We start from the raw sequence: 25,591 nt of genomic DNA, 5'->3' as shown, positions 1-25,591 counted from the left end.
AGCAATTACAGCAGAATAAATAATAAAGGTCATGAGTAATTAAGCACCCATAGTCGTGTTGGTGATGGTGGTGTGGGGAGTGTGAATTGCTTACACATATATTTCAATTCAATCGTTTTATTAGAGCCCATATTTATCTATATGGTTGAAGTCTCAGTGATAAAAGACAACTCGTGACCGTTTTCTACAATACGGCCTAGTTCATATCTACTCCGTGAAACTTCATTCATAGCGAATTTTTTAACATACATGTTTAGTCTATGGCTCTTAGGATTGTTCTGAAAATATATATATATTATTTCCTTGTGTTTTCTATTCCATATCTACTTCTATAGAATTAATAATCCATTTTTGTGTTTGTTTTTGATCTGTTTCTGTCTTCTGTTTCCACATAAAGAACCTACCTAGGCATCCCACTTACATATTTTAAAAATAGTTTTTGCAATGCTGTTTTAATTATTGGCAACACCAATCTTAACGTCTTTTATCATTTATCTTCAGATTAGTGACGTCACCATCATCACTCAACGCAGTTTACGTTTGAGAGTGAGAAGTTACGAAATTCACAAATTCCGTCTTACCACGCCAGTTTTCATGTACTAAATTTGTACAAAAGACGTATATCTATTTTATCATTATAACTTTATACATATTCAATGTAAACAGTGGTTTAGCAAATTACTTTTTAAAAGTATTAGGAACGAGCGTTGTATTACGTTTTGGCGGCATTACTTAAAGCTACAGAAATAGATCTCCTTGTGCAATATTTATAATAGGGCAAGTGCATAAATAAAAGACTGCTCCAGTAAAATTTTCAAGGTCTACAATTGAGAATCATGATGATGTAGTACATATATTTTTGCTGTGATAACCGTAGCGGTTGCAATTGTGTTGTAAATCATGGAGAATCCAACAGTTGCTGGATTGCGTTCAAGGTCCCGATCAAAAACACCCTTTTTACGATCAAGCTGTGATCGCGAAAATTGCCCAGAAGGTGAAGAACATGTTCACCAAAAATCAGGTCGAAAAACACCAATAAAACGAAGCACTCCTATAAGGTAAGTCAGACTTATTTATTAAGTAAATTATAAATTTTTTTGGACATATCATGAATCATGTTATACTTGATAATTGTTATCAGAGGGCTGAGTGCAATCTGTAAGAAACAAATGCATTGAACTGTAATAATGACAAATTAATTGTATCCAATGCTAATATGATCAAGAAACACAATTTAAATTTGAATTATTTGTAAATTGTGTATGTAAAATATACTTACATATTTGTATTCATTTTAAGCTAGATACTTGAATTAAAAGCCTATTTTTCTCATTGAAGAAAAACATGAATCCATTTATCTAGAGATCTCAAAATACGGCATGTGTTAAGAATTTTAAGGTTGTTTACACACAATGAGGTCATAAACATGAAGGCCAGCATAAGGCCAGTCATGGTGTAACAGATTTACCCATAAAGAAGATGTAGTGGGCTTCATTATTGTGAAATCAATAGTGTAAACATGCTCTATGAGAAATGGTAATTTAGGTACTTGATTAGGTACCTGATTATTTGTGTTAACTTATAGTATGTTAAACCAAATATTTGTTAACAAAAATTATGAATACCTCTTAATTAGAACTTTGTAGCAGAACAATATGAATAACTATTAATATTGTTTACTATTTTACATATAAATAATAATATTAACTCTAATGTTGTAATGGTAAATCTGGATAAGAAGTCATAAAGCAATGGGCTATCTCTTCTGCAATGATTGAACTTGCTTATTTTAAATTTAAAAAATTATGCAGTATTTTGCCTCAAAATTTGTTCTGAATTGCTTGGTACACATAAATTGTCTAATCTTACTGCTATGCAGAGTTAAGATGTATACAAAATATATTAATATCAAAATATATTTCTGATATGTTAGATATAATACAACAAATTTGAATGAAATCAGTTTTGAGTGAATTATATTATTTAATTGTAATTTACATGTGTATTACGTAAACATGAAATAAGAAACTATAATATTTTTAATGTTTTATTTATTTACTATTTAGGTACTTATAATCTGTTAAATGAAACCGAAATATATCTTATAGATTTAAATTAAAAATTATATAATTTTTATGTTACAATATACATATTAAAATAAAGCAAAGTAAAAACTAAATTTATAATATATTAATATCGGATATATATATCTTGATAATATATATATTGTTTGACAAATCCTCAAACCTTGATACAATATAAACTACTGTTTGTTAATATTTGTGTTTTACCTGAGTTTTAAATTAAAATAATGGTAGTATATTAAATACATTTTGTTGGACAAACAAGAATTATTATTATAAAAACAAAAAACTTGACTGACTTTTTTTTATATTGCAATGGTCTTATTATAATATTTTTTGGAAAATCCACCCTTTTTAATTTGTGGGTGGCATATTTTTTATTTGTATAACGGTTAGACTACCACAATTTAGGTGGTGGTATCTTATACAACAAAATCTATTCAGTAATTTATGCTGTAGGGTATACCTATATAAAATTGTCTCAAACATGCATACATATGTTCAAAAGCATGACCCTCTTTCAGTAAGTTCTTGGGTCATTTGACTTAAATTCCCAAATATTACAAGATAAAGAATTAGTTTTCAATTTGTTTCAAAGGATGATCAAGTTTGGCTTCACCTTCACGTTTACAAACATTTCACAAAGGTTGGCGAATCAGCAGGTTCATTTATTGCAAGCTGATAACAAATTATCAGAGCTAATTATACTTTCATTGCCATTAGCACTATATATTTACTTATCTCACATCTAGTTAAACAGTATTTAGTCTACAAAAGATATTTAAATCGCATTTTGTGTAAATTTTGTTTGGAATACATGAATTCTTACTTTATTATTAGAATTCAAGACTTGTTTTTAAAATTTGTCAAATTGATTAATAAGTCTATACAAGTTTAGTATATTCATACATATATTTCGAATAGTGGTGACGTATGTCATACTATGTATTTTATCACACTGAAAATGTGTAAAAAAGGCCCTAAAATGTAAAAATAATTGTTAAAGGATACTAATTATTATTATTTTTTTGCTTAGATGTCATGCAGTTATATATGCAATTTATATCCTTACAGGCAGCTCCAACCCCCTTCAAAGAAAGGCAGCATAGATACAGTACAAGAAGATGACGAGTCTTCACCAGCATATAGAACAAGGCAGTCCACAAAAACATCAGAGAAACTTATTAAAACCTCAGACTATTCATCTCAAGAGAGTTTAGATAGATTGAAAGAGCATAGGAAAGAAATTTATCAGGTTAGTAACCTTTTAATAAACATTTTTATTTTTTATTAAATGTAATGATAATAAATATTTCTTTGTCTGGAGTGTCATGCCATCAGCATTGTTGGGAGGTGGCATGGCAGGTTGGATATATATAGCATATAGTATCCAGAGATTACACAAATATTGTGAAAGAGTTTTTTAAATTGGTCCAGCTGTTCCCGAGATATTATTATGTCGAGTTGTTTGTATGTAGAGTATTAATCAATTCATTTTTTTTATAAACTCATCATGTGGATCATGGAATTTAATGAATCGTGAATAGCATATATATATCAAAACTAAATATATTTATTGACAAATATAAACGGTCCGACGAACTGCGTTAAAAATCGTCAAAAGAAATAATTGGTCGAGCCGTTCGCGAGTTTTACGCTTAGCAATACATTTGGTCATTCATTTATTTATATAGATTACATATACCTATTTACCTTTTGTTTGATGATGTTCATAGATCTATCACAAAATTAAGAACGTTGGAAATTATTTTAATGAATTGTAACACCTAACATTCTTTAAAAGACATTCGCGAATTTTTTAATTTCCTACTCGGCTTATCAATTCATTATCTCTCTGTAAATTTAAACACATGCCTTCATTATTACCTCTAGTAAAGACTTGACATCGCATTCAAAATTCAAGGTCAATAGCGTACATGTTTATATGCATCTGCGACAACCGTTCAAGGCATATTTATTGTGACCGTTATTATTTAAAACGAGTATTTTCCTCTTAGCACCTTCTAAAAAGGTACAAAAAAAAAGTATTTACATATTTATCTTCATAGTTGATTGTCCACTTCCACACAGTTGATCAGTCAATATTGACCAAATTCTAATAGTAGGTATTCGTAGTAATGCCTGTCGAATTTGAATAGACTGTACTTTATACGATTTCGAATAGCATGTCATCATTTATTGTTATATTGGAAATGTAATTATGAGCATTTAAAAGGTGTGGTGAAGTGAAATGTTATTACGTATTCCTTCGTTTTAATGAAAGATAACAGTTGATTTGTCTTAGGCTCATATATAGCTTTACTTTTAATTTCATTGGTTTAATAATTCATATTAAAAACATTTTCGCTTAAACTTTGTGGTAAGTTGGACGAAGTCGTTCAACTCTTATAACTTAGCTATCTTCAGCTTCGTAATCTAACGCACGTTCATAGAATATCAATTATAATGCACCATAAATATCAATCCAGATACTTATTGAATCTAACAGACGCCCACTATCTATTAACTGTTTTACTTCCTATAGCCACTTAAGTTACCGAAGGGAAACCAAAAATAATCTTTATGTATATGTTATTTAAGGGTGCAAATGTTTTTGTTTATTGTTGTGCACCGGGTGTGTTATGTCCTTATAGGTTTAAATAGACCACATGTGCTTGATAATATGAATAACATTTGAGGGCAAAAACATAACTTCAAATAAAATTATTCCTACACTTTTTAGTATTCATATACATACTTCTATCATAATAATGAAAAAATATAATTCATACGAATTCAAGTGCGAATGTGTATCGGTTTAATGTATTCGTGCATCTACCTACCAATTGGAGGACGTTATTTTCAAATCCACTTCAGAAATAGGGAGGTTCTTAATTTTACTGTTTTTTTTTTTTTTTTTTTGTTTATTACCTTACAACTTTCGACTGGGTGATCCGATTTTGATGATTCTCATTTATTACAAACGTGGTTCCTACCATGTGGTACTATTTGAATATTGTCTAGTTTTTTTTTTTATTATTAAAGGTTATTAAAATTATTGTCAAGACTATTTATATCACTGATTCAGATTGCGAGCGAAGCCCGAGAACATCATTCATAATGTAAACTTGAACTTCTTTTGAACACATTCATGGAATGTCCTTATGGAATTTCTTATTAGCAGTCCGGAGATCGTGCAATCGACAACCCTTCCATAATATTCTACTTTATATATAGCGAAATATTGATCTTGTAATTTTAGTTTTGTTAATTATTACTGTTTATATCACATTTCATATCCTCAATATATAAATTCTTCTACACTACAATTTCTCCAGTTTTTCTGTACTTCTCGAACTTCAAAGAAACATTGATTGGAAGCACAACAAAATGTTTCTTTGAAGTAATTTCATTACAAACAGTTACTATTGATGGAGTATACCCCTTTCGAAAGAAAATATAGTTCATTTTAAATATTCCACGGCATATTTAAATTTGATCTTTAAATTATAAGCTAAATAAGAGGTCGGTTGTTTTAACGCCTTTCTCTTCGAGTTTAATTATAATCATTATCTATAGTTTTGACTGAATAAAACGATTATAGAATCAATTACCAAATACTGAAAACAATTAAATGCTTCAGCGTACCTAATAATTATCATATGTAAATTAAATTTTTATATATTCAAACTCCAATTAGACCTGACATTTGACTTTCGTTCTTTATTAACTTTTTCTCCTTTTTCAATACAATTGTAAAGAAGAGCTTAAAATAATTTCAAAGTTGAATTTTAATGGATAGCAATAAAACATGTGCGTAGTTTTATATTTATATATCATATATAAGTTTTATAATTTTATATAATATAGTAAATAATTAATCATTTTACAATAAACACAGAGCTTGACAGGAAATATTGCAGGAAAACAACCAAATATAACTGGGATCGATCTCCCGCGTCGGTTTATTTTTAAATCGCTCGACCACATATGGACATTATTTCTACACTACAGGCCGGTGAAGTCGTTGTTTCATAGTGATTTTTCAATTATTTACGAATCTTTACGTTCTTGACCCAGTTTATTAAGTTTATTCTTATTCGAGAGAATCAAAGGTACGTTGCTATTTAGTCGCTATGGTGATGAGTGGTAGAAGGTGCATGTATTCGTAATGAGACGATTGAAGGTCGGTCTTGTGTTAACATTTAATTATTAGTGTGTGCTAATTAAGATACTGTGTGTAACTTTCTTGATAATTTCAAGTTTCTTATCATGCGCATTTCGAAGTATTTTGCGACTTGCGTTCTTTTATTTAACTGGTCTTAAAATTGAGGATTCCAATGCGTCTCTTGATAACTTTGTATATATTCTCCGACCGCGATATATTTGAATTTATATAATGTTAAGAACATAGTATTACAAGCATATATATTTCAACTTTAAAGTTATATTAAAATACATTTTCTTTAATAAAATCTCAAGAAAATATTCTTTCAATCAGACATAATAGACAGACAAACGATATGGACAAGGACAGTTAATTCTAACTAACAGCATTCCTAATGAAACATTAATATATCATGATGACAATGAGTCACTAATAAAGTTGATACTATAACAATGCTATACAATGTTAGTGCATTCTTACAATTCAAGTAAAATATTATATATATAATATAACACCAATATTGTTGCACGATCTGCCTCGTTTAGAAAGGTACACGGATAGTTTACCACGGTTCTTGTAAGAATAGATCACGCTGTATTACTGCATAAATGTCGCCCGTTATGGCTTGCGGTCAAGATATCAAATGGATAACGTATTGTAAATGCGAATGGCAGTATTGAATATAAGTTTTGTTGGTAATCTATAATGGCATTGATAATAAAGTAACGCAAAATTGTGCGATAAAAAGTAATTATTGAGTCATACACTCAGATTACTAAAGATGTGCATTTTGTGATGATCCCCCGTGGGTTAGTATAGGTTATTTGAATAAGACTACAAAATTGTAATATTTGCACTCTATAATATAAAGCAAGCTTATGTTATGTAACAGTATAATCGAATCTATGTTTATGTAAATATTCATTGCAGCTATCGCACTGTGTAGGTATCTTACTAAATAGGTGAATTTTCTCACGTTTCCAATTAGTTATTACGCGATTTATTCATAAGGTTTTAAATAAAGTTTTTATATTAAACCTATATGAGGGTTATCAATTTTTTTTTTTTTGATAAAGTATTACTTGCGTTTCCACTTTCATAAAATTGGCAAAAAAAAGTATTACGTAAAAATTTTAGGATATACTAATAAGCATAGAAGAATTCTGTTTGAATAAATTTACAAACCTGTTGATTATTAATAAAATACTAGAATCGATACGTATTCAAGTTTGGTTATTTAAGATCATTTGCTTTTATATCTTGAAAAGTTCGTCCGCGTCGTCAAACTGCGGGTTCAATTAACGTTATAAGAAATTCTTACTCAGTGCCCAGTGGCCGTTATAAATGACATCATCGAAGCTACGCTGACGTTTTTGTCGGTATGTTTGAATTGTGACGGTTTTTTTCGCGGGAATTTGCAATACGCTGACTAAGATAACAAGAAATAGTGATCGTATAAGACATTTATAAGAGGTTTTTTCAGCACATATTGAACATAAAAATTCAGGAATTATAGTGAATCTAAAAGATAAAATGGAATTACATTCTATGAATTTTTACCCATATCAAGAAAACTTTTCAACCCAATCCGGGTACAAATTTTACAAATACAAATTAATTAGCTGGAATTCTGATTTATCGCAATCTTTATTAACCCAAATCCCATATCTTCATTAACCTATGTTATTATCGGTCTAACGCTCTTATCGTTTCCGCAGAACGAGATCAACAGTCAGTATGAGAGCGTGTCGAGTTCACGGCACTACAGCACGCTCGCTGACGTCACACTCAGCCCTATACACACGTATAATGTGACGCGTGACAGGTGAGTTGCTTTTTACACGGAACAGGTGCCAAAATGTTTGGGGACACGTCCATATGCCTCTGAAAAACCCCAAGTTATCTTGCCATTGTTGATGGCGACCTTCAAAAACTGGTGTGAGTAACTGGGGAATGTTCAACCGCTTTAATTAAGACCCAGCATCTGCTGTCTTGATCTACAGCTGCCACAAATTTAAGGGTATCTAGAAACTAGTTCCAAAACAATGACACAGCTCACATCAATGATGGAACCTATAAAGGGAGCTAGTCGTGGTTGTAATTTTAAAAGTAAAACGTCTGAATCTTTGCCAGAAGCTGGTAGTAATTAAATAATAAATCATTTGGCAACATTTCAAATTTGTTACTACAATGTGAGTGTGTTTTAGTATTATGTAGTAAACAGCATATCTCATCTTAATTAATTCGTTGTCATTGTTGTTGCTAAACATTGGTATCTAAGATTTTTTAAAAGTAAAAGATAAAAGAAAAAATTGTTTATATAGAGATGGAGTCTTCTTTTATTTATTTAGTCTAGTTTTATTTACTACAGCTACTCTCTTATAGATAAAAAAACTAATAAAAATGTTATGTCTCATCATAAATTATTATTTGTGACACCGAAGATTTATTCATCCTGTTTCCTTCGTAAATGATATGTCTATCAAGAAAATATAATATTGTTTCACTTTGAAAATTGTTTAATAATGATTATATTTACTATCTTCATAATTGTTCTGTCTCTGCCTACTTGGAAGATGATCTTTTGTGAGGAAGTATTTTTTACAACTTACGAGGCTTCTCAGTTGTTGGAAATGTTAACTCAATAAAATCTGGTTAATGATATTCGAAAAAACTATAATTAGATCAAACAATATATCTGGGTAGAATAATGCAGCTTCCAGAATATAGTTAATTTCGAAGCGTCTATATTTAGTTCAGTCATTTTTAATCTCTGAAAACCATTTCAATTATCCCATATACAACGAGATACCCAAATATTTTTGAGGCATATTTCCTCTTAATATTACCTCTTTCCATACTCAAATTTTATTAAAAAAAAAAATCATCATCCGCCCATACATGTTTCCAATGCTGGGACACAGGCCTCCTAGGAGGGAATCATTATATTCCTCTAAATTGTCACAATTGTCATGATGCACCATGATGGTCAGGTCGAGCCGCTACGGCAGCCCCACGTACAGCGCGTGCTCCACAGACAGCTCGTTCGCGGAGCAGGCGCTGGCGGACGCGAGCGCGCTGCTCGACCGCGACCCCGACTGCGACCACCTGCCCTACCGGCTGTACAAGATGGCCGGCGAGTATTGGAAGTGAGTGCTTAGTGTGTTTCTAGGTGCTGACAGTGCGGATATACACATACTTTATTTTTAGTTTAATAAAATTAAAATGCTTTTATATACAAAACAAATTATTCGGACGAGGCCACGGTTTTGTCGTACCGTTAAACTCCTGACCTTTCGGCCACCCATGATCCTGCCCTAGCAGTCGCATTTCTTCTATTATTTTGGCTTCATATAGCTAAGGGGCAGCCCATGCATCTATTGACACAATTAACATTGACAAAATTTGTCAGAATTAGCCCAAATTTAATTAGGGCCACATGGAAGGCCAGCTTTCAAATATAAAAAATGCCATCAAAATTGGGTCAGCCAGTCGAACGTTCTGAGGTAAAGAAACAGAAGAATACGTTCTAATTGAGAAGTTCCACCTTTTTTGAAGTTGGTTAAAAATCTAAAAATTTCCGCCACCTAGTGATCCTTGTCTGAAGATAAAATACACAACGAGTCGCATTTCTGGTAGGGTGTGGTAACCATGACCTAATTCGTGCGGAAGCGTGCTCGATTTTCAATAATAACTTCACAAAATGCGCACGGTAATGGTTAGTTATTCTATTATGAAACTCCTCATTTGAATTTGTGTGTGAATAACGCCAATGTTATTGGGTATGTATAAATGAACTGAACCCCAAAGAATGAATATAAACGTGAAACTCATAAAGATTGCGTATTTCTCTATAGGGATGCGTATTTCTCCATAATATAATTATATTGAGTATTGAGTCATATATTTTACAATTAAATTGCTCATACCTCAAATAAACTCTTTGTAATTGTTATTTATAGTAGTGGTTAGTTTATAGTAAATCTCTCTCTGGGTTTTTCGGTTACATTGACACCATGTATTTCCAAACATTATATGCATTTATTCATTATTAATAGAATTTTGCTCTAATAAAATATTATCTGTGTAATAATCGTAATTTGACATTTTCTACATTTGAGGGTAGTAAGAAAATAATCAATCCGTTATTGACACTCGACCAACGACTAGTCAATAAGTATGTAAGAAGTGTTCGAAATTTAAATTAATTTAACAAATATATAGTATTTATGTTTTAACAATGGACGGTGTAATACGAATGGTTGACGTGGAGACTGTAGAAGAAGTTGTAACAGTTAGGTTTGTTTATATTTCTATTTTTATAACATTAACCGACATTCTAATGAAATTGTTTATCAAGATTCACTATACCTTATTGTTATAGATAATATGTTCCTATTAATTCCTCATTTTTTAATATATAATACCAACTGTTTGCCCCGGCTTCACCCATGCTACATAATATATTATGTCACTCAGTAAAGTTGCAGCTATCTAATGGTGAAAGAATTTTTGAAATCGGTCCAGTGGTTTTTCGATAAAAACCTCACAAACATAACAAAATACAAACGTTTCGTCTTTATAATATTAATGTAGACATAGTATCATAGCATTGAACTAAATAGATGTTATAGTAAATATTATACTCCCCTTTTACTTCATCTAAGCCTAATAAAATGTTCAATCAATCAATACATTACAAAATTCAATTTCAACGATCAACAGGCAAAGACTGTACGGACTGGTTTTTCATTAGTGTGCAATTAACAAATGAAAGCGAGAGACATTCTATTGTTTACAACGAGAGCTGATAATCACACGATGCTATATCTGTGAGCTCTGCAAATGTCAAACGGTCTGAATGTACCGAAATATTTTTAACAACTAAATGTTGTTCGTCTAACTTCAGTTTAAATCCAGCACCTAGTTATGCTCTTAGCGCTTTGCGTAATGTCCGAACGGGTTATTTTATGAGCATGTTCTTTCTACCAATGATAGCTTCGTTATACGTGAATCGGATTAAGGTCTTCACAAAGTGACTGTATTTTAGTTTGTTTTGACAGTTGTGTTTCTGTATATGTTCTGTATATGAAACTGTATTTATTTAGTTAGTGAAAATGTGTGCGTATTAAAAACTGTGGATTATAAGTCGACAGTTCAAGCTATCTTCGGCTTTCATTGTTTTCGTGGATTATTCAGTAATTTTTGTATGTTTGTTGTTTTTATAATCTGAGGTATGAAATTCATTTAAGATTCATTACTTCTAAAATGTCTCAGTCTCCTATATGTAATAACTAGCTGCGCCCCGCGGTTTCATCCGCGTGAGTCCTTATCCCGTAGGAATATTGGGATAAAAGTGTCTTATATGTTATTCTAGTTGTCCAGCTACCTACGTACCAAATTTCATTGCAATCGGTTCAGTAGTTTTTGCGTGAAAGAGCAACAAACACACACACATCCTTACAAACTTTCGTACATTTATAATATTAGTAGGATTAGTAGGATAGTAGGAAGGATTTTGTATTGAATTACACGTCATCATCATTACTGCTCTGGTTGAATGTTATATTGATATTTCAGAATAAATAATAAATATCATCAACATATCAAGTATGTGCAAAATCATAGCTGTATCCACAAAAACTCATGTGTTACTACTGCTGTTTGTTTTATAGAGAAAGGTACGCTTCCCTAAAAAATGACCCAACTAGAAATGCGCTCCTTTGTTCTTATGTATTTTTGCTTGTACACACAGGACACGTAGTAACTGAAAATACAAGGAAACCAATCTCCTTTTAAATCTTTTAAGGACTTAAAAAATTTGAAAACAAAATAAAATCTCTTATTTAATACGCTTTTATTAGCTTCACCTGTATATTTCAATTCAATTATACTCGATTTTGACACATTTTAATTTTGTATGTATGTCAAAGATCGGTGACATTACAATAAATTCATGCGTTTATCTTATAATTCTGATTAGGATGAGGAAGTGTGATAATCTGGTTGATTCTATCACAAAAGCATATTTTTAGTTTTTATTAAACTATATTTATTGAAGTCGGTTTTAAAACTCAAATAATATTATATAAGTACTCGAAATACCAACACACAAACACTTCCAGCAAATACCCGAAAACGGACTACACGTACTCGCCGCTGTCGCGCGACCGCGTGGAGCTCGCGCCCGGGCAGGTGGCGGTGCCGAACATGTCGCGGCGCTCGCTGTCGCAGTTCCGCGCGCACGGGCCCAGCGCCGCCGCCGCCGACGCCGACGAGACCGACAGGCGCGGCGCCGCCACGTGGACGAGCACCACCACACGGAAACGGTTCACGGTGAGTGTGCGACATATCTGAATTTGATCATTGTGTTTGCAAAAAGACCGAACAGCAGTGGTGAGGACCACGGACTTCAAAATCGAAAAAAGTAAAAATTAAAAATTGTGCACTTCTTTAAAGTACCGTTTATCAACACTAGCCCATACATGTTCCCACTGCTGAGACACAGGCCTCCTATGAGGATTCAGGCCGTCATCTTAAAACCACATTGAATACGTTTTAAAGAAATATCCTACTTCCTATCCTTCCGATCCTACTTCCTACTCCTTCCTACTAATATTATAAATGCTTGACTTGTGACTTACAAGGCTGAGACCGCGGGGCGCAGCTAGTCTTATATATTATATGAAACTACTGTATAACTAGTACTTCATTGAAATAACATCTAACAGAATATCTGATGGTTTTTTCTTTACATTTCCAGACAATAGAGAGTTCAGACGACGAGGGCGTGTACACGCGCAACGGTGCGTACAAACAGACGGACGAGCGGTGGTGGATCACGCAGCTGCTGGCCAGCGTCCTAGCAACCATCAGCACCAGCGCTCGTAACGCGTACAGGAAGGCGGTGGGACCGTCGCATCGCTACCCGTATACTGATAGACGACCGGCGAAAGGTGAGATTCTTGATTTATAAATTATTGTAGCTTTATAAAGTTATTGTCTAATCATTTAGTATGACGTAAAATGTATTATTTTCATGCTATTGGCATAGGGCTGCTGCTGTATATTGCTGGAGTAATATGAAAAAAAAGTTATGCTCGGCGATAACCTTATTAAAAAATCAAATAAATCCAATAAATACATTCTTGATCTAAATCTATAGAATAATCCTGCTTCCTACTGACTATCCTATCCTACTTCCTACTATCCTATCATATCCTATTAGTACGAGATCCGACCGCGTGATTTATACGTTCATATGTTTGATTAATAATATAAAATTTTTATCGATATTTATAACTAAACCAATGCCGATCCGCAAAGGTGCCCATCCAAATTTGGCCGCAATTAATTTCAATTAAAATGTAATTAATTATTTATTTTTGAACTATTACGTTCACTTGTAATTGTTAAAAGATATATTTCATTAGAAAGATATTTACCTGATATACCGAAAAAGTTCAAGGTGCCATCCCTCACTTGGCCGCAACCTAATGTCAGCCAGGTGTAAACAGGTATACTTTTGTGAAATATATACGTTCATAATGTATTATCATGTGATACATACCAAATCGAAGATTAATTTTTTCTCTACATGATGAGATATAGGTGCCTATGCAAAAATGCCCGCAAATAGTGATTGTCAGCGATTAAAGATAAACAAAAGCGAGAAGAACTTATGATAAACACCGTTTGTCAAATAAAGATAGAGCATGCCAGCTGCTTGTCATTTTTATGCTACTGCGCATGCGTCTATAGATAAGGTGCTCAACTAGTACCTCGGGTATTTGCTTGGAGTTTAAAATTCTCCAAAAATTGAGCAGTAAAAATAATATGTCATAATAATTTAAAAAAAAAAAACAGTAGTAGTAGTAGTATTGAATAGAAATTTTTATGACAATTTTTATAAAGACCGAAAATAAACGAAAATCTCATCATGTAGAGAAAAAATTAATCTTCGATTTGGTATGTATCACATGATAATACATTATGAACGTATATATTTCACAAAAGTATACCTGTTTACACCTGGCTGACATTAGGTTGCGGCCAAGTGAGGGATGGCACCTTGAACTTTTTCGGTATATCAGGTAAATATCTTTCTAATGAAATATATCTTTTAACAATTACAAGTGAACGTAATAGTTCAAAAATAAATAATTAATTACATTTTAATTGAAATTAATTGCGGCCAAATTTGGATGGGCACCTTTGCGGATCGGCATTGGTTTAGTTATAAATATCGATAAAAATTATATATTATTAATCAAACATATGAACGTATAAATCACGCGGCCGGATCTTAGACTATATCATAACCTACTAATATTATAAATGCGAAAGTTTGTAAGGATGTGTGTATGTTTGTTACTCTTTCACACAAAAACTACTAAACCGATTGCAATTAAATTTGGTACGTAGATAGATCGACAACTGGAAAACACACTCGGGCAACTTTTTATCCCGATATTCCTACCGGTTACAGACTTACGCGGGTGAAACCGCGGGGCACAGCTAGTAAGTAATATTTTTCAAAGTCATCAATTGTAATAACTTCATATTGCGTATGACACTTTCAACTAAGGCGTGTTCTTTTTGAAAAAGGTCCGTAATTACTTGTGAAAATATATCGTTATTTGGCACAATATACATATACGTCTTATATTTCCTTTATTTTTAATACAATATATTATTTCCAGCGAGCATCCTGTCTCGTTCCGCGAGCGCGATGGCGGCGCCGTTCTATTGGATGTACTCCATCGTCCAAACCGTCATCACCACCACTGTGACCACCATCACTGAGACTGTAAGTGGCCATTCATTCATCATCATCATCATATACCCATATGTTCCCACTGCAAGCACTCGGGCGTGCTATTAGGGTTCACATGCCTTAATCTACCACTACGCTGGCCAAGTGCGAGTTGAGAGATGTCACATGTCGTCGAACTTTTGATTTTTAACATGCCGGTTTCCTCACGGTGTTTTCCTTCACCGTTACGAGCAATGATGATACGGAAAATGATAAAATCTTTCTATTTCTTGCACGCTCGACCGGTCTTGAACCTTCGACTTTTCGCTTTAAGTCCACATTCCTCACCACTGAGCCACCACTACTCTCATCATTTTACAGAGCATTCGGAATTGGTTAAGTTTATGCTGTTTATAGGGAAATCATCATAAATTTATGGTTGCAATGTGAAAATATTGCCATGAACTATAGTTCTGATATGTTTAGCACCTTTGTAAATTATTAATCTCTGGCCGGGTGGTGATTTATCGTAATTGAAATAATATAAACTATCCTATCTTATAAGTTGGATCAAACTGCACATGGTGTGCAAATTGGATTAAAATCGTTTGAGAAGTTTAGGCGTTCCTCGCGGACAAACAAAGATTAATGTGAACATCAATTGCCTAACTAAATAAAAGATTTAACTAAAGTATTTTACACTATTATCTACTTATATCAATCTTTTACAACATCCAAAATAATAATCATTGCCATTTTTTCAATTCAACTTAGTAGGTAACAATTGTTTTATGTTAATTGGAACAGATATCACCAAGTGAAGATATCGTTTCCGAAAAGTACGCAGCGGGGAGCTATCAAAAGGCAGCTGTGGGCGCTAAGCGGAACTGGTGGCCTCTCGCTTTATTGCTGCTTTTGCCTGCGTTCGGATACGGATGTAAGACTCTTTTTCTTTAGACAAAAATATATATATAACATATTCTCAACTTTTATCTAAAATTTGCTTTCTTTTAAAAATTGATCTGATGCTCCTTACCTATGTGACATAATGTGAAGATATTTGTTTTTTTTTAATCGATTCGTACTATTTTTATTTTAATAATAATAGCAATGAGACGCAACATGTGAAATGTTTTAATGTATATTTCAACTATAATATAAACTAATTATTTTTTCTTTATGATCTCTGTCCAATATGTTTTATAGCACCGCATTACCATTCATACCAATTCCTTTCAGTGCACTACACATACGAACACTTGGATCACCTGGCTATGCCAAACTTTACAAATTTCTATCTAGATTTATCCGAGTTCACCGCGAACAAACTGCCGAACATCAGCCTACCCTCGCTACCGAATATCACTCTGCCAACCCTAAATCTGACGTTGCCAGAGATAAATATAACGTTGCCAGTGAATAATTTAGCCGAAGTATCGAAACGGTACACAGCGTATAAGGAAGTGGTACAGAATCGAATGGCAGATGCATCCGATTATATTGAAGTCGTCGCACAGAGCTGCTGGGAGGAAATACGACGCTATTGGAGCGGTGTTTTTGGATGACTGCGCATATGGCTGGTGTCTGTGTGACGTTTATTGTTGCATTAAATTGAGTTAGGAATGGGCGAAGTGATTGGTGATCATTCATTTTGATTGGTATAATCATGTTTCGTGTATGAGACTATCTATGGTTTGAATTATGATCAAAATAGTAAATGATGGTGTATGTTTTCTAGGAAATATACATTAAGAAAAGTTTTAAACGTATTAATATAAGAATTTAATACATTTTTCATTATAATGTATATCGTAAATTTGTTGTTTCGTGTAATCATTTTATTAAATTCTATAGATAATTATTGAATCACACTTTACTAAGGTGACATATTTGGAACAAGACAAGATATGTATAAGTAATTTGATTATCAAATCACAATTCGACTTTGTTGGTGGAAGAATTGGCGTCATACTACTCAGTTTACTACAACAATAAGTTTTAGTATAGTATTCGCGTTTAAAAAATAGTATTAAATGTGATTGAGTTTGTTGTTTTTCCTAACAAAGAAAGGTAATTGGGCATTTAGTTCTGGAATTTGACCCACAGCATACACAAAAAAAAAATTAAAACGTAATTTTTTTTTTTACTTTTTAGAGAATAGAGAGTGGACAGTCTTAAAAAACAGTCTTATAGAGCATTGAAAGACATGGTTAGAAAAGTCATGTATAACAAATCTCCATGGTAATATCAATATTCTTACATATAATTAAAATTAACTATGGTCGCTAGACTTTGGTCAATTTGAAATCTAACTCAAAAATGATTCATTTACTGGGTCAAATATGCCCAATAATCTTTGATTATTACAACATTACGGCAAATCATTTCAAAACTATCTTTTAAACGAGAAGTTAAAGGTTTTGTGTACTTAAATAATAAGCTTAAATTTTATTCACGTAAATATTCTATATTTACTTTGTGTTTATTATAACAAAGCTCTATTTACATTATTTGAAATGTTCGATGTCAACATTTGAGATTATATTTACCGAGATGCCTATTTTTAAACTACTTAAAGCTTGCAATCTTTTTGGACATGTTTTAATAAATATAAAAACATGTACAAAAAAAGCATATATTGCATAAATATTTAGTTAAATGGTTGCTGATAAATATTTATCATATAATATTTTAATAGTGATTCAGAGGTTACAATGTTCATTATTTACAATTTATTACCCTCCGAAGCAACATGATTATTATTTTTAATTAAGATTTAATTGTTTATTATATCTGTTTTGTATTTAATGCTTAAATGCTTTAATAACTATTGTATTTTTATCTACGCTGTTTTAAATTTGGTTGAGGCTTTTAAATTAAGATTCAATTATTTAAGGGAATGTGGGTATTGTTAAAACAGTGCTAATAAAAATATGAAAGTGAAAACTATGTACCTAATATGAAACATGACGTGGCCATATTTTTAAATTGTTTTTAATCGGTTTACTAATCGGAAGCTAATTTACTAGTCGTATTATTGAAACGGTTTATTTACTTTTCTGGCAACTCCATCAGAAGATTATAATTAAAAAAAAAGAAAATTATTAATAATAAATCAAAGTACATAATTATTTTTACATTATTCTAATGTTTTCCAAGAATGTATAGTGTACAACGTTTCGTATGTGATAATGTATACGTAATTGTTATACAACATTCTGCTTTTTTTTCGTCAGTACCTGCTATTAATAAGTTAAATCGTTTATGAAAATGTCTCAAAATATTTTTATTTTTCCTATTTAATTATTATTTATGTGTTGTCGTTGATTTTTCAATTGTTTTGCTTCGGGTTCGTAGCAATTTTCATAACTTCGATGTTTAATTTAATTCCGCTTTAGACATTAAGTAATAATTTATTTTAAAAAATAATTTAATTGTACTAATTCTGGGTTATAATTGATTGAATTATATATTTTCTTTATGTAATATGTGTTTTCATCCCCTTCCCCTTCCCACATAATTCTTCCCTGTACACCTTACCGCCAGGGAAGGATAGAGGTATAAACGTCACCTATAGAAAGTGCTCGTTGGACGCTCTTTTAGGTGAGTTTTAAATATTTTATTTACATAAAATCTCAATCTCTGTCCTTCCCTGAACGGAACTCGCAATATCTTCTTATCTGACACGTGGGGAAGGACAGAGCGTGTACAGCTTACAATAAACGTTGGCTTCATTTTTCAGATTACAAGTACGCGGAGCAAATAGTACCGAAAAGAGAGATAATCGATACATACAAGCCACCGGTGATCATTCAAGATTCGGATTTGACCAAACGAGTGGAAGCGTTAGAAAACTGGGCTGTGAAAGTCGACAACCGATTGACAATGTTCGATAACAAATTATCGAAATTGGACAACCTGGAGGCGCAAATCGAGCAGTACTCCTTCAAGCATCTGCAACAAAACTTGATTCAGATTTTAAGCGTTAACGATAATAGTGAAGCTATTGCCAGCAAATTGAAGGAACATTTCGACAGGAACTACATTTCCAAGGACGAGATGCAATTGCTGAGTCAGGAAATACACGAGAGGTTGATAAATTCGTGGAAGCCGGAGTTGAGCGAGGATGATATACGACGGATGATCCAAGAGTATTTGCTGTCCGTGGAGAAGAAACAAATGGAGTTGATAGTGGAGAAGGTGAAGGAGTATGTGGCGAGGGTGGAAGCGGCTCCGGGGGGCGCGGGGGACCCGGGGTCGGTGGACATGGAGGAGGTGAGGCGGCTCGTGTCCAGCATGCTGCAGATATATGACGCTGATAAGACGGGATTGGTGGATTACGCTTTGGAATCTGCAGGTGAGTTGTAGTGGAATATTGTTTGATAATATCATTTGTTAAATTGACTTGCCTTGAATGTTTCAACCGACTTCAAAAATTCGATATAATTCTTTTTTCGTTTCAAAAGTTGATGCATCTCATGTGGTCCTATTTCAATTTAGTCCAGTTCTGACAATTTGAAGACAAGTTCAGTTTTTTGTTAGTTATTTACTGAAATAATGTAAACATAGTTAAATAAATTGCAATTTTAAATCAATGACTTAAATTGCTATGCATTCTGCAAACAATAAATCTTTTGACTTGTGTTGCTGCATCTTCTTGTTCTTGTTGCATAAGTTTGCAATATACTAGCAGACAGACCTTAGATTCATAAATAGCAGTTACATTTCCTTATTTTGTGTTTAAATGTTATGTCTGGTTTCTTGACTATACAATTTAGATAGTTACGGAGATAATCGAATACCTATACGAATATGATATAAGTGATTTACAATTGCAATATAAGTTTTCGTCCAATTGTCTCAAAAGATTAAACAAATCCAACACAAGCTGCAGGTTTTAAATGAAGTTATTCGCACACAGGTGGCCAGGTGATATCGACGCGCTGCACGGAGCTGTACCAGATCAAGACGAAGCAGTACTCGGTGCTGGGGCTGCCCGTGTGGTGGGTGTACACGTCGCCGCGGTACGCGCTCACGCCGGGCGCCATGCCCGCCGAGTGCTGGGCCTTCCAGGGCTTCCCGGGATACCTCGGTGAGTGCTGGGCCACTTGGGTGGGGGTCTACATTCGAAACCATATAGAGATGGTCGATTTATAAAAGCAAATTCCATGAAGAAATAGAATTCATCACGTGGATGTCCTAATGGGAAAATACAACTGAAAGAAAATTGCTTGAAATGAAATATTTTCCTTTATAAATAAACATAACAATCCTCTTCGCTCACATGTTACTATGATAATGATAATTAGTTATTCCCGATAACTTGTTTCAGTGTAAATCAATGTTATATGTATCATGTTTCAGGAACTTTTTTTTACTTTTTGTTGATTTCTTGCGGCAGCACACAAAACAGAAGAAACGTTTAATTTTGAAGTATTTTTAAAATTTTCCTTATACTTTACAGTAATACGCACGTACGCTATAATAGAAGTGACGGGATTCTCGCTGGAACACATGTCACGTTTGCTCGCGGCGGAGGGAAAAATAGAATCTGCGCCCAAAAACTTTTCCGTATATGTAAGCATTTTATATCCTTTATAAGTTCCTATTTACTAATATTGGCTTACATCACCAACTTTAATTTTGTGCCACAAATTAATTAAATACATATGCAAGAATTTTTTTGTATTTCGTCCTCTTTTAGTAATTAAGCCGAAAGTTCATGTTGAAATAATCATACAATATAATTTGCATACATTAGTTTAGTTTTACTCGTAATAAATTTCAACTTATAAATTGAAAAGATTATTATAGCCAAGGAAATTTACAGGGGCTTCACAATGAATTAGACACAAACCCGCATCTGTTCGGGAACTACATATATGACGCCAACAGCACATCCATACAATACTTCCCAGTGCAATATCCGAAAACGACCAACATTGACGGAGTCGAGTACCCCGTCGCTTTCGACATTGTGGAACTGCGAGTGGAGAGTAACCATGGCAACCCGACATACACCTGTGTGTACAGGTTCAGAGTGCACGGCAACCCTCTCAATGACATTCGACAAGCCACCGAAGATAGTATACGTGATAGTGAAACGTAACAGCTACTTTTTCTCAGCCCACTGTGGAAAAACGGGGCTTTGATACTCGAGCACACGTTGAGTGGGGTGTAACATAAGATCTAGTGTTCTATTGAGATATTGAAAACTTACAAAGCTTACAAACTGGCATGACAGTGTTCCAGTTTTTTAAATTGTTAACTACAATTAACTTAGCACTATTATGTGATTTAAAAATGACTTGTTTATGGTGCGAAATGGTCCATGGTCCTAAACAATCCTCAGTGATTCAAAGTGTATAGTGATATTGTGGCCTTCTAAAACTGTGTAGATTGAAAGTACAACCTGTGTCTAAAAACTGAGTCTAATTAACTAAATATTGAATATGAAGGACCTTTGCGAACATTAACAACTAGTTTAAATTTAGATGTAAAAAGCCCAGTTTGTTATAGGTATTCCTTTGCATAGTAGTGACGGGATTTATAATTTTACACTTAGTGATTGTTTTAATCTCAACAATATACCGCACAAGGCAGATACGCTTAGCTCTGATAAAATTTTATACCAATATTTATGTTTTGTATTTTAAGATTTGATTATGTTATAAGATTTTCTAGATTATAGTTATGTTATTTTAAAGGACTTGACTGTATTGTGTGAAATTGCAATTCACTTTAGATTTTATATGAAAAATTACAGTACAAATTCTTTATTAAATTATACAATTTGTAATTAGGTATCATGAAATGGTAGTCAGATTCACTTGCTTTTAAAATATTAATAAACGTATTTTTTAACAAAATTAATCAGTATGCGTAATTACTTCTAAAACCATGAGTATGAAGGATGCGCAAATAATACACTTTATGAGTAAAAGCATATATATATTTTGCATAACACATCATAAAATGTACCATATGTCACACTTGACTCTGTCTAGGTCCAAAAATAATTTTAATTTAGGTTTAGTGAAGGAGCTAGTCCCGCTTAGTTAGTGATTGAATGCCAATTGTATTTAAGTTGTCTTAATCTCTCTTGTTCTAAATATTTAGAATAACGGTTGCTGTATGCAATTTTAATTGAGTACTTTATATTTATTAAGTGTGACTTCTTCATGGAGTTGACAAAATTGCGCAGTATATTTTTTTAATGAAACAGAACATTTAATTGCCTTCCAACGGCATTATAATAAAAATAAAAACATTAAATAAATAGATACGAAATGCACAATAAGAGTAAGGTGAAAATACTGCTTAATATTAAATTTATGTAAGTACAAATTTTTTGCTTAATATGTATTAAAATGAACCTTTATTTTTACCAGCTAAATCGAAATAATCTGAAACTTAATTATGCACAAAGAAATATCTAATTATTCAAATAATATCAGCTATATACAGGGTGTCCTGTCTATGGTGTACTACTCAATAATACTTATATTTGTTCATACGCTGATGACATTAAAAATACTTGACAGCAAAACGTCGTAGCTACAAAATGTTCTATTTGATTTTTAAAAAAACTCTGTTTACATCCCCAGCTTCGCGTAAAAGGTGGGCAGATAGCAAGTTAGGTAGATAGGTGTTCATGTAGAGTTTTAAGAAATCATCTTAAAGAAATGGTTTGGGCTTAAAGAAAATAAAGCTTCTCAAATAATTACCGTATGAAAGACTTCAAAGTTCCATTGCGCAGAGTACTCCACTGGCGGGACACGCTGCCTATGTTCACAAGCACTCAAAGAGCCTTGAAATTATCAATTTAAATCGTAAATGATGTAAAGAAAATTTTTAAACATACATTGAGTAACTCTGATACGTCCATTTTGTAATGTAAGTACCTCAAAATATCGTAGTTCGATTTTTGCTATTGTGGATTTTATCTAAGCAAAACTTGTAAAATACAAATAGGATTATAATTAACGCTATGTGACAAATTTGTTCAAGTAATTATAAGTTTAATATGATATATAATATTATGTTTAGTGCTGAAATGAATTAAAGGGAAGGGAACGATAAAATTTTTAATATAAATATAAATGTTCATAATATAAAATTCTCTTGTCACAATGTTAGTTACCATCCTTCCTCCTACACGACTGAACCGATTCTCATAAATTTTTGCGTGCATATCGGGTAGGTCTGAGAATTGGCCAACATCCATTTTTCATACTCCTATATGATAAGCGTAAGGCAGAATAGCGTTAGCCTGGTCAGCTAGTTTTTACATTAAGATTACATTACGTCCATGCATATTACCCGTTGTTTAACAAGGCTAATAGGATAAATCTCATATTTTGAATGTAAATGAGATCACAAGCCATATATAGATTTGTTTGTATAATGAATTTACAGAATTTTCCTGCACGAAATCCTAATGAGGATATAATCAATTATATTATGACGTGTCATTTAAAATAGCACTAAAGGACCTATATGACTTTTAAGCTGTAAAGTTGTTTTGGCGTCTTTATCCAACTATAAATATGAATCCAAAATTAGTAGTAAAACATAAAATATTTCTTTTATCCTTAAAACAACAACCATATATTTATTGTACCTATATTATTTTATACATTATAATTTTTTTAATTGGAATGAGGTTACTCTTTTTATTAGCCAAACAATCATGTTTTAATGTGTGTATTTTAACTTATTTATTTAGTTTTTCGCTATTGTGTCAGACATTCGTATTTTTGTAGCTAGTATTAAGATTTTAATCATAATGTGAAATTTTCGAAATATTTGTGTTGTTCGAAATAAAAGATTTAAAAATGTATTGCGTATTTTTACTTTAAAAATTAATGAAAGATTTTTCAACTGGATTATTGAGATTGACGATTTTTCGAATTACGACGGCTCAAGTCTCGGTAAGATGTTGATGTTGTGTGTGACCTTCGGTTGCAATTTTTTTTAACTAAATTTATAAGAAAGGATTAAGGAGGTGATTTAATTTGTGGTCATTTGATTACAGTCATTGACCGCCTACATTCTATTTCATTGCTACCTTAAAGACGAAAACTTAGCGACAAGTTTTCCGAGTAATGCATAAGTACTTTCCTACGATTTCAGAAAAAGAAAATGTAGGTACTACAGGTAAGGCGGCTAATCGACGGGACGGAATTACATTAAATCAACAACGCATTTTTTTTTTATTCATGGTAGGGTAGCGCTTTTGACCACGACCTCGCCTGATGGTAAGCCGAGATGTGATCTAAAATGGAGCGCGCTTCTCTAGAAAATACCTGTTACCTGAAAATACCAACATGTAATCTCGCTTTGAAAGAATTAGTAAATAATCGCGCACAACATTGGAATCAAATAACCAACATATGAGTAGTAGTCACCAACATAATATTTGAATAAGAAATACAATTTGTAAAATAACCTTTCACCGTGTAGGCAGTATTTATATGCAACTTCATGCAGATACGGTGTGGCGCAGCTGTTTTTTTTATGATCATTCGAATTTGGCCGGTGCAGATGCATTGATGTAGATGGTAGGACTGACTAATTTTCTTGTCATATTATATTCGTTATATTGTGTGAAAATTACGTTTCAATAATTTTTTGTATCGGAATACATTACAGTCTGCCAAATCCCAATTTGTAAAAAATGGGTCAAATACAATAATCAAATCAATCAATAAATCAAGCAGCGTCGTAACCATTTCTTATATTTATTACATAGGTAGGTACCTACACTAATGAAACATATACAAGTTGCAGGCTAAACAATCAAACATTAAAAAAACAATTTACTCGAAAATTAAACACTGAAAATTTTGAAACTCGCTGGGGAAACACGCTACAAAGTAAGAGATCCAATAAGAATATGTAACTATGTTACCGGAAAGTTTCAAGTTTTAAGATGAACTAATTATAGAAATTGCATTAATTTCCATCCAAGAAAATCGGTAGCTTTTTGAAAGTAAAATTGCTAATTGTATGAATGAATATACGCAAGACACGTTTATTTATATCTACGTTGCTCCCGCATCGGTTCTATTTCAGTCCCTAGGTCAATGTCGAGCATTGATCTTGGAATTTTACGCAAGTGCAACTTTGTTTTGATAGTATATTGTGAAGGATAGGTGAAAAGAAAGACAGGTTAAATTTTACGAATTTTTTTCATGTATTTTCTTTCTTTTATAATTTATAAATGACCTAGTAAGAAAGTAGTCTTATCCGTTTCAGCACATACAATCATCATTCATGAGATTACAAAAAGATCCTTTGGCGAGTGCAGTACCGAGGCCGGCGGTCGAGGCGCGCCCGCGGCGCCGCGCTCCGTCCTGCCGTCACTATTACGATTTAATTACATATAATATCTTACGTACAATTAAATTAACGGAGATTACAAGCCTGAGTTGAGCAGCCGGCCGCGGGACCGGCCGAGCCGCGGGCTGCTGCTGGGGGCAGCTCTGCGCGAACACAGCGCGCTTAGAAGCACTTCCTGTGTACGATGGAGGGGCCGGACTCGTCGTACTCCTGTTTCGAGATCCACATCTGTTGGAAGGT

The 25,591-nt window shown here is 32.9% G+C and overlaps 2 protein-coding genes across 2 annotated transcripts in view; one reads left to right on the top strand and one right to left on the bottom strand.

The window, feature by feature from the left end:
- The first annotated feature begins 506 nt into the window (after positions 1–506).
- Positions 507–22,435, top strand: LOC119832149. The gene is made up of 12 exons (XM_038355757.1): positions 507–1,058; positions 3,159–3,339; positions 7,971–8,077; positions 9,246–9,401; positions 12,378–12,588; positions 13,016–13,208; positions 14,955–15,061; positions 15,815–15,944; positions 18,750–19,364; positions 19,929–20,099; positions 20,472–20,584; positions 20,838–22,435. The coding sequence occupies exons 1-12, from the start codon at positions 901–903 to the stop codon at positions 21,114–21,116; spliced, it is 2,421 nt and encodes an 806-aa protein (XP_038211685.1). The 5' UTR covers positions 507–900; the 3' UTR covers positions 21,117–22,435.
- A 2,751-nt stretch (positions 22,436–25,186) lies between these two features.
- LOC119832439 (actin-5C-like) overlaps positions 25,187–25,591 on the bottom strand; it is a 3,201-nt gene continuing 2,796 nt past the window's right edge. The window contains exon 4 of the mRNA XM_038356109.1: positions 25,187–25,590. Within this exon, the coding sequence (XP_038212037.1) occupies positions 25,514–25,590 (77 nt within the window). The 3' untranslated portion in view covers positions 25,187–25,513. The remainder of the gene's footprint in view (position 25,591) is intronic.

The sequence above is a fragment of the Zerene cesonia genome, chromosome 15, assembly GCF_012273895.1.
Source record: "Zerene cesonia ecotype Mississippi chromosome 15, Zerene_cesonia_1.1, whole genome shotgun sequence".
Classification (NCBI taxonomy): Eukaryota; Metazoa; Arthropoda; class Insecta; order Lepidoptera; family Pieridae; genus Zerene; species Zerene cesonia.
Note: the sequence above shows the minus strand (reverse complement) of the source record. Positions and strands in the feature narration are given on the sequence as shown.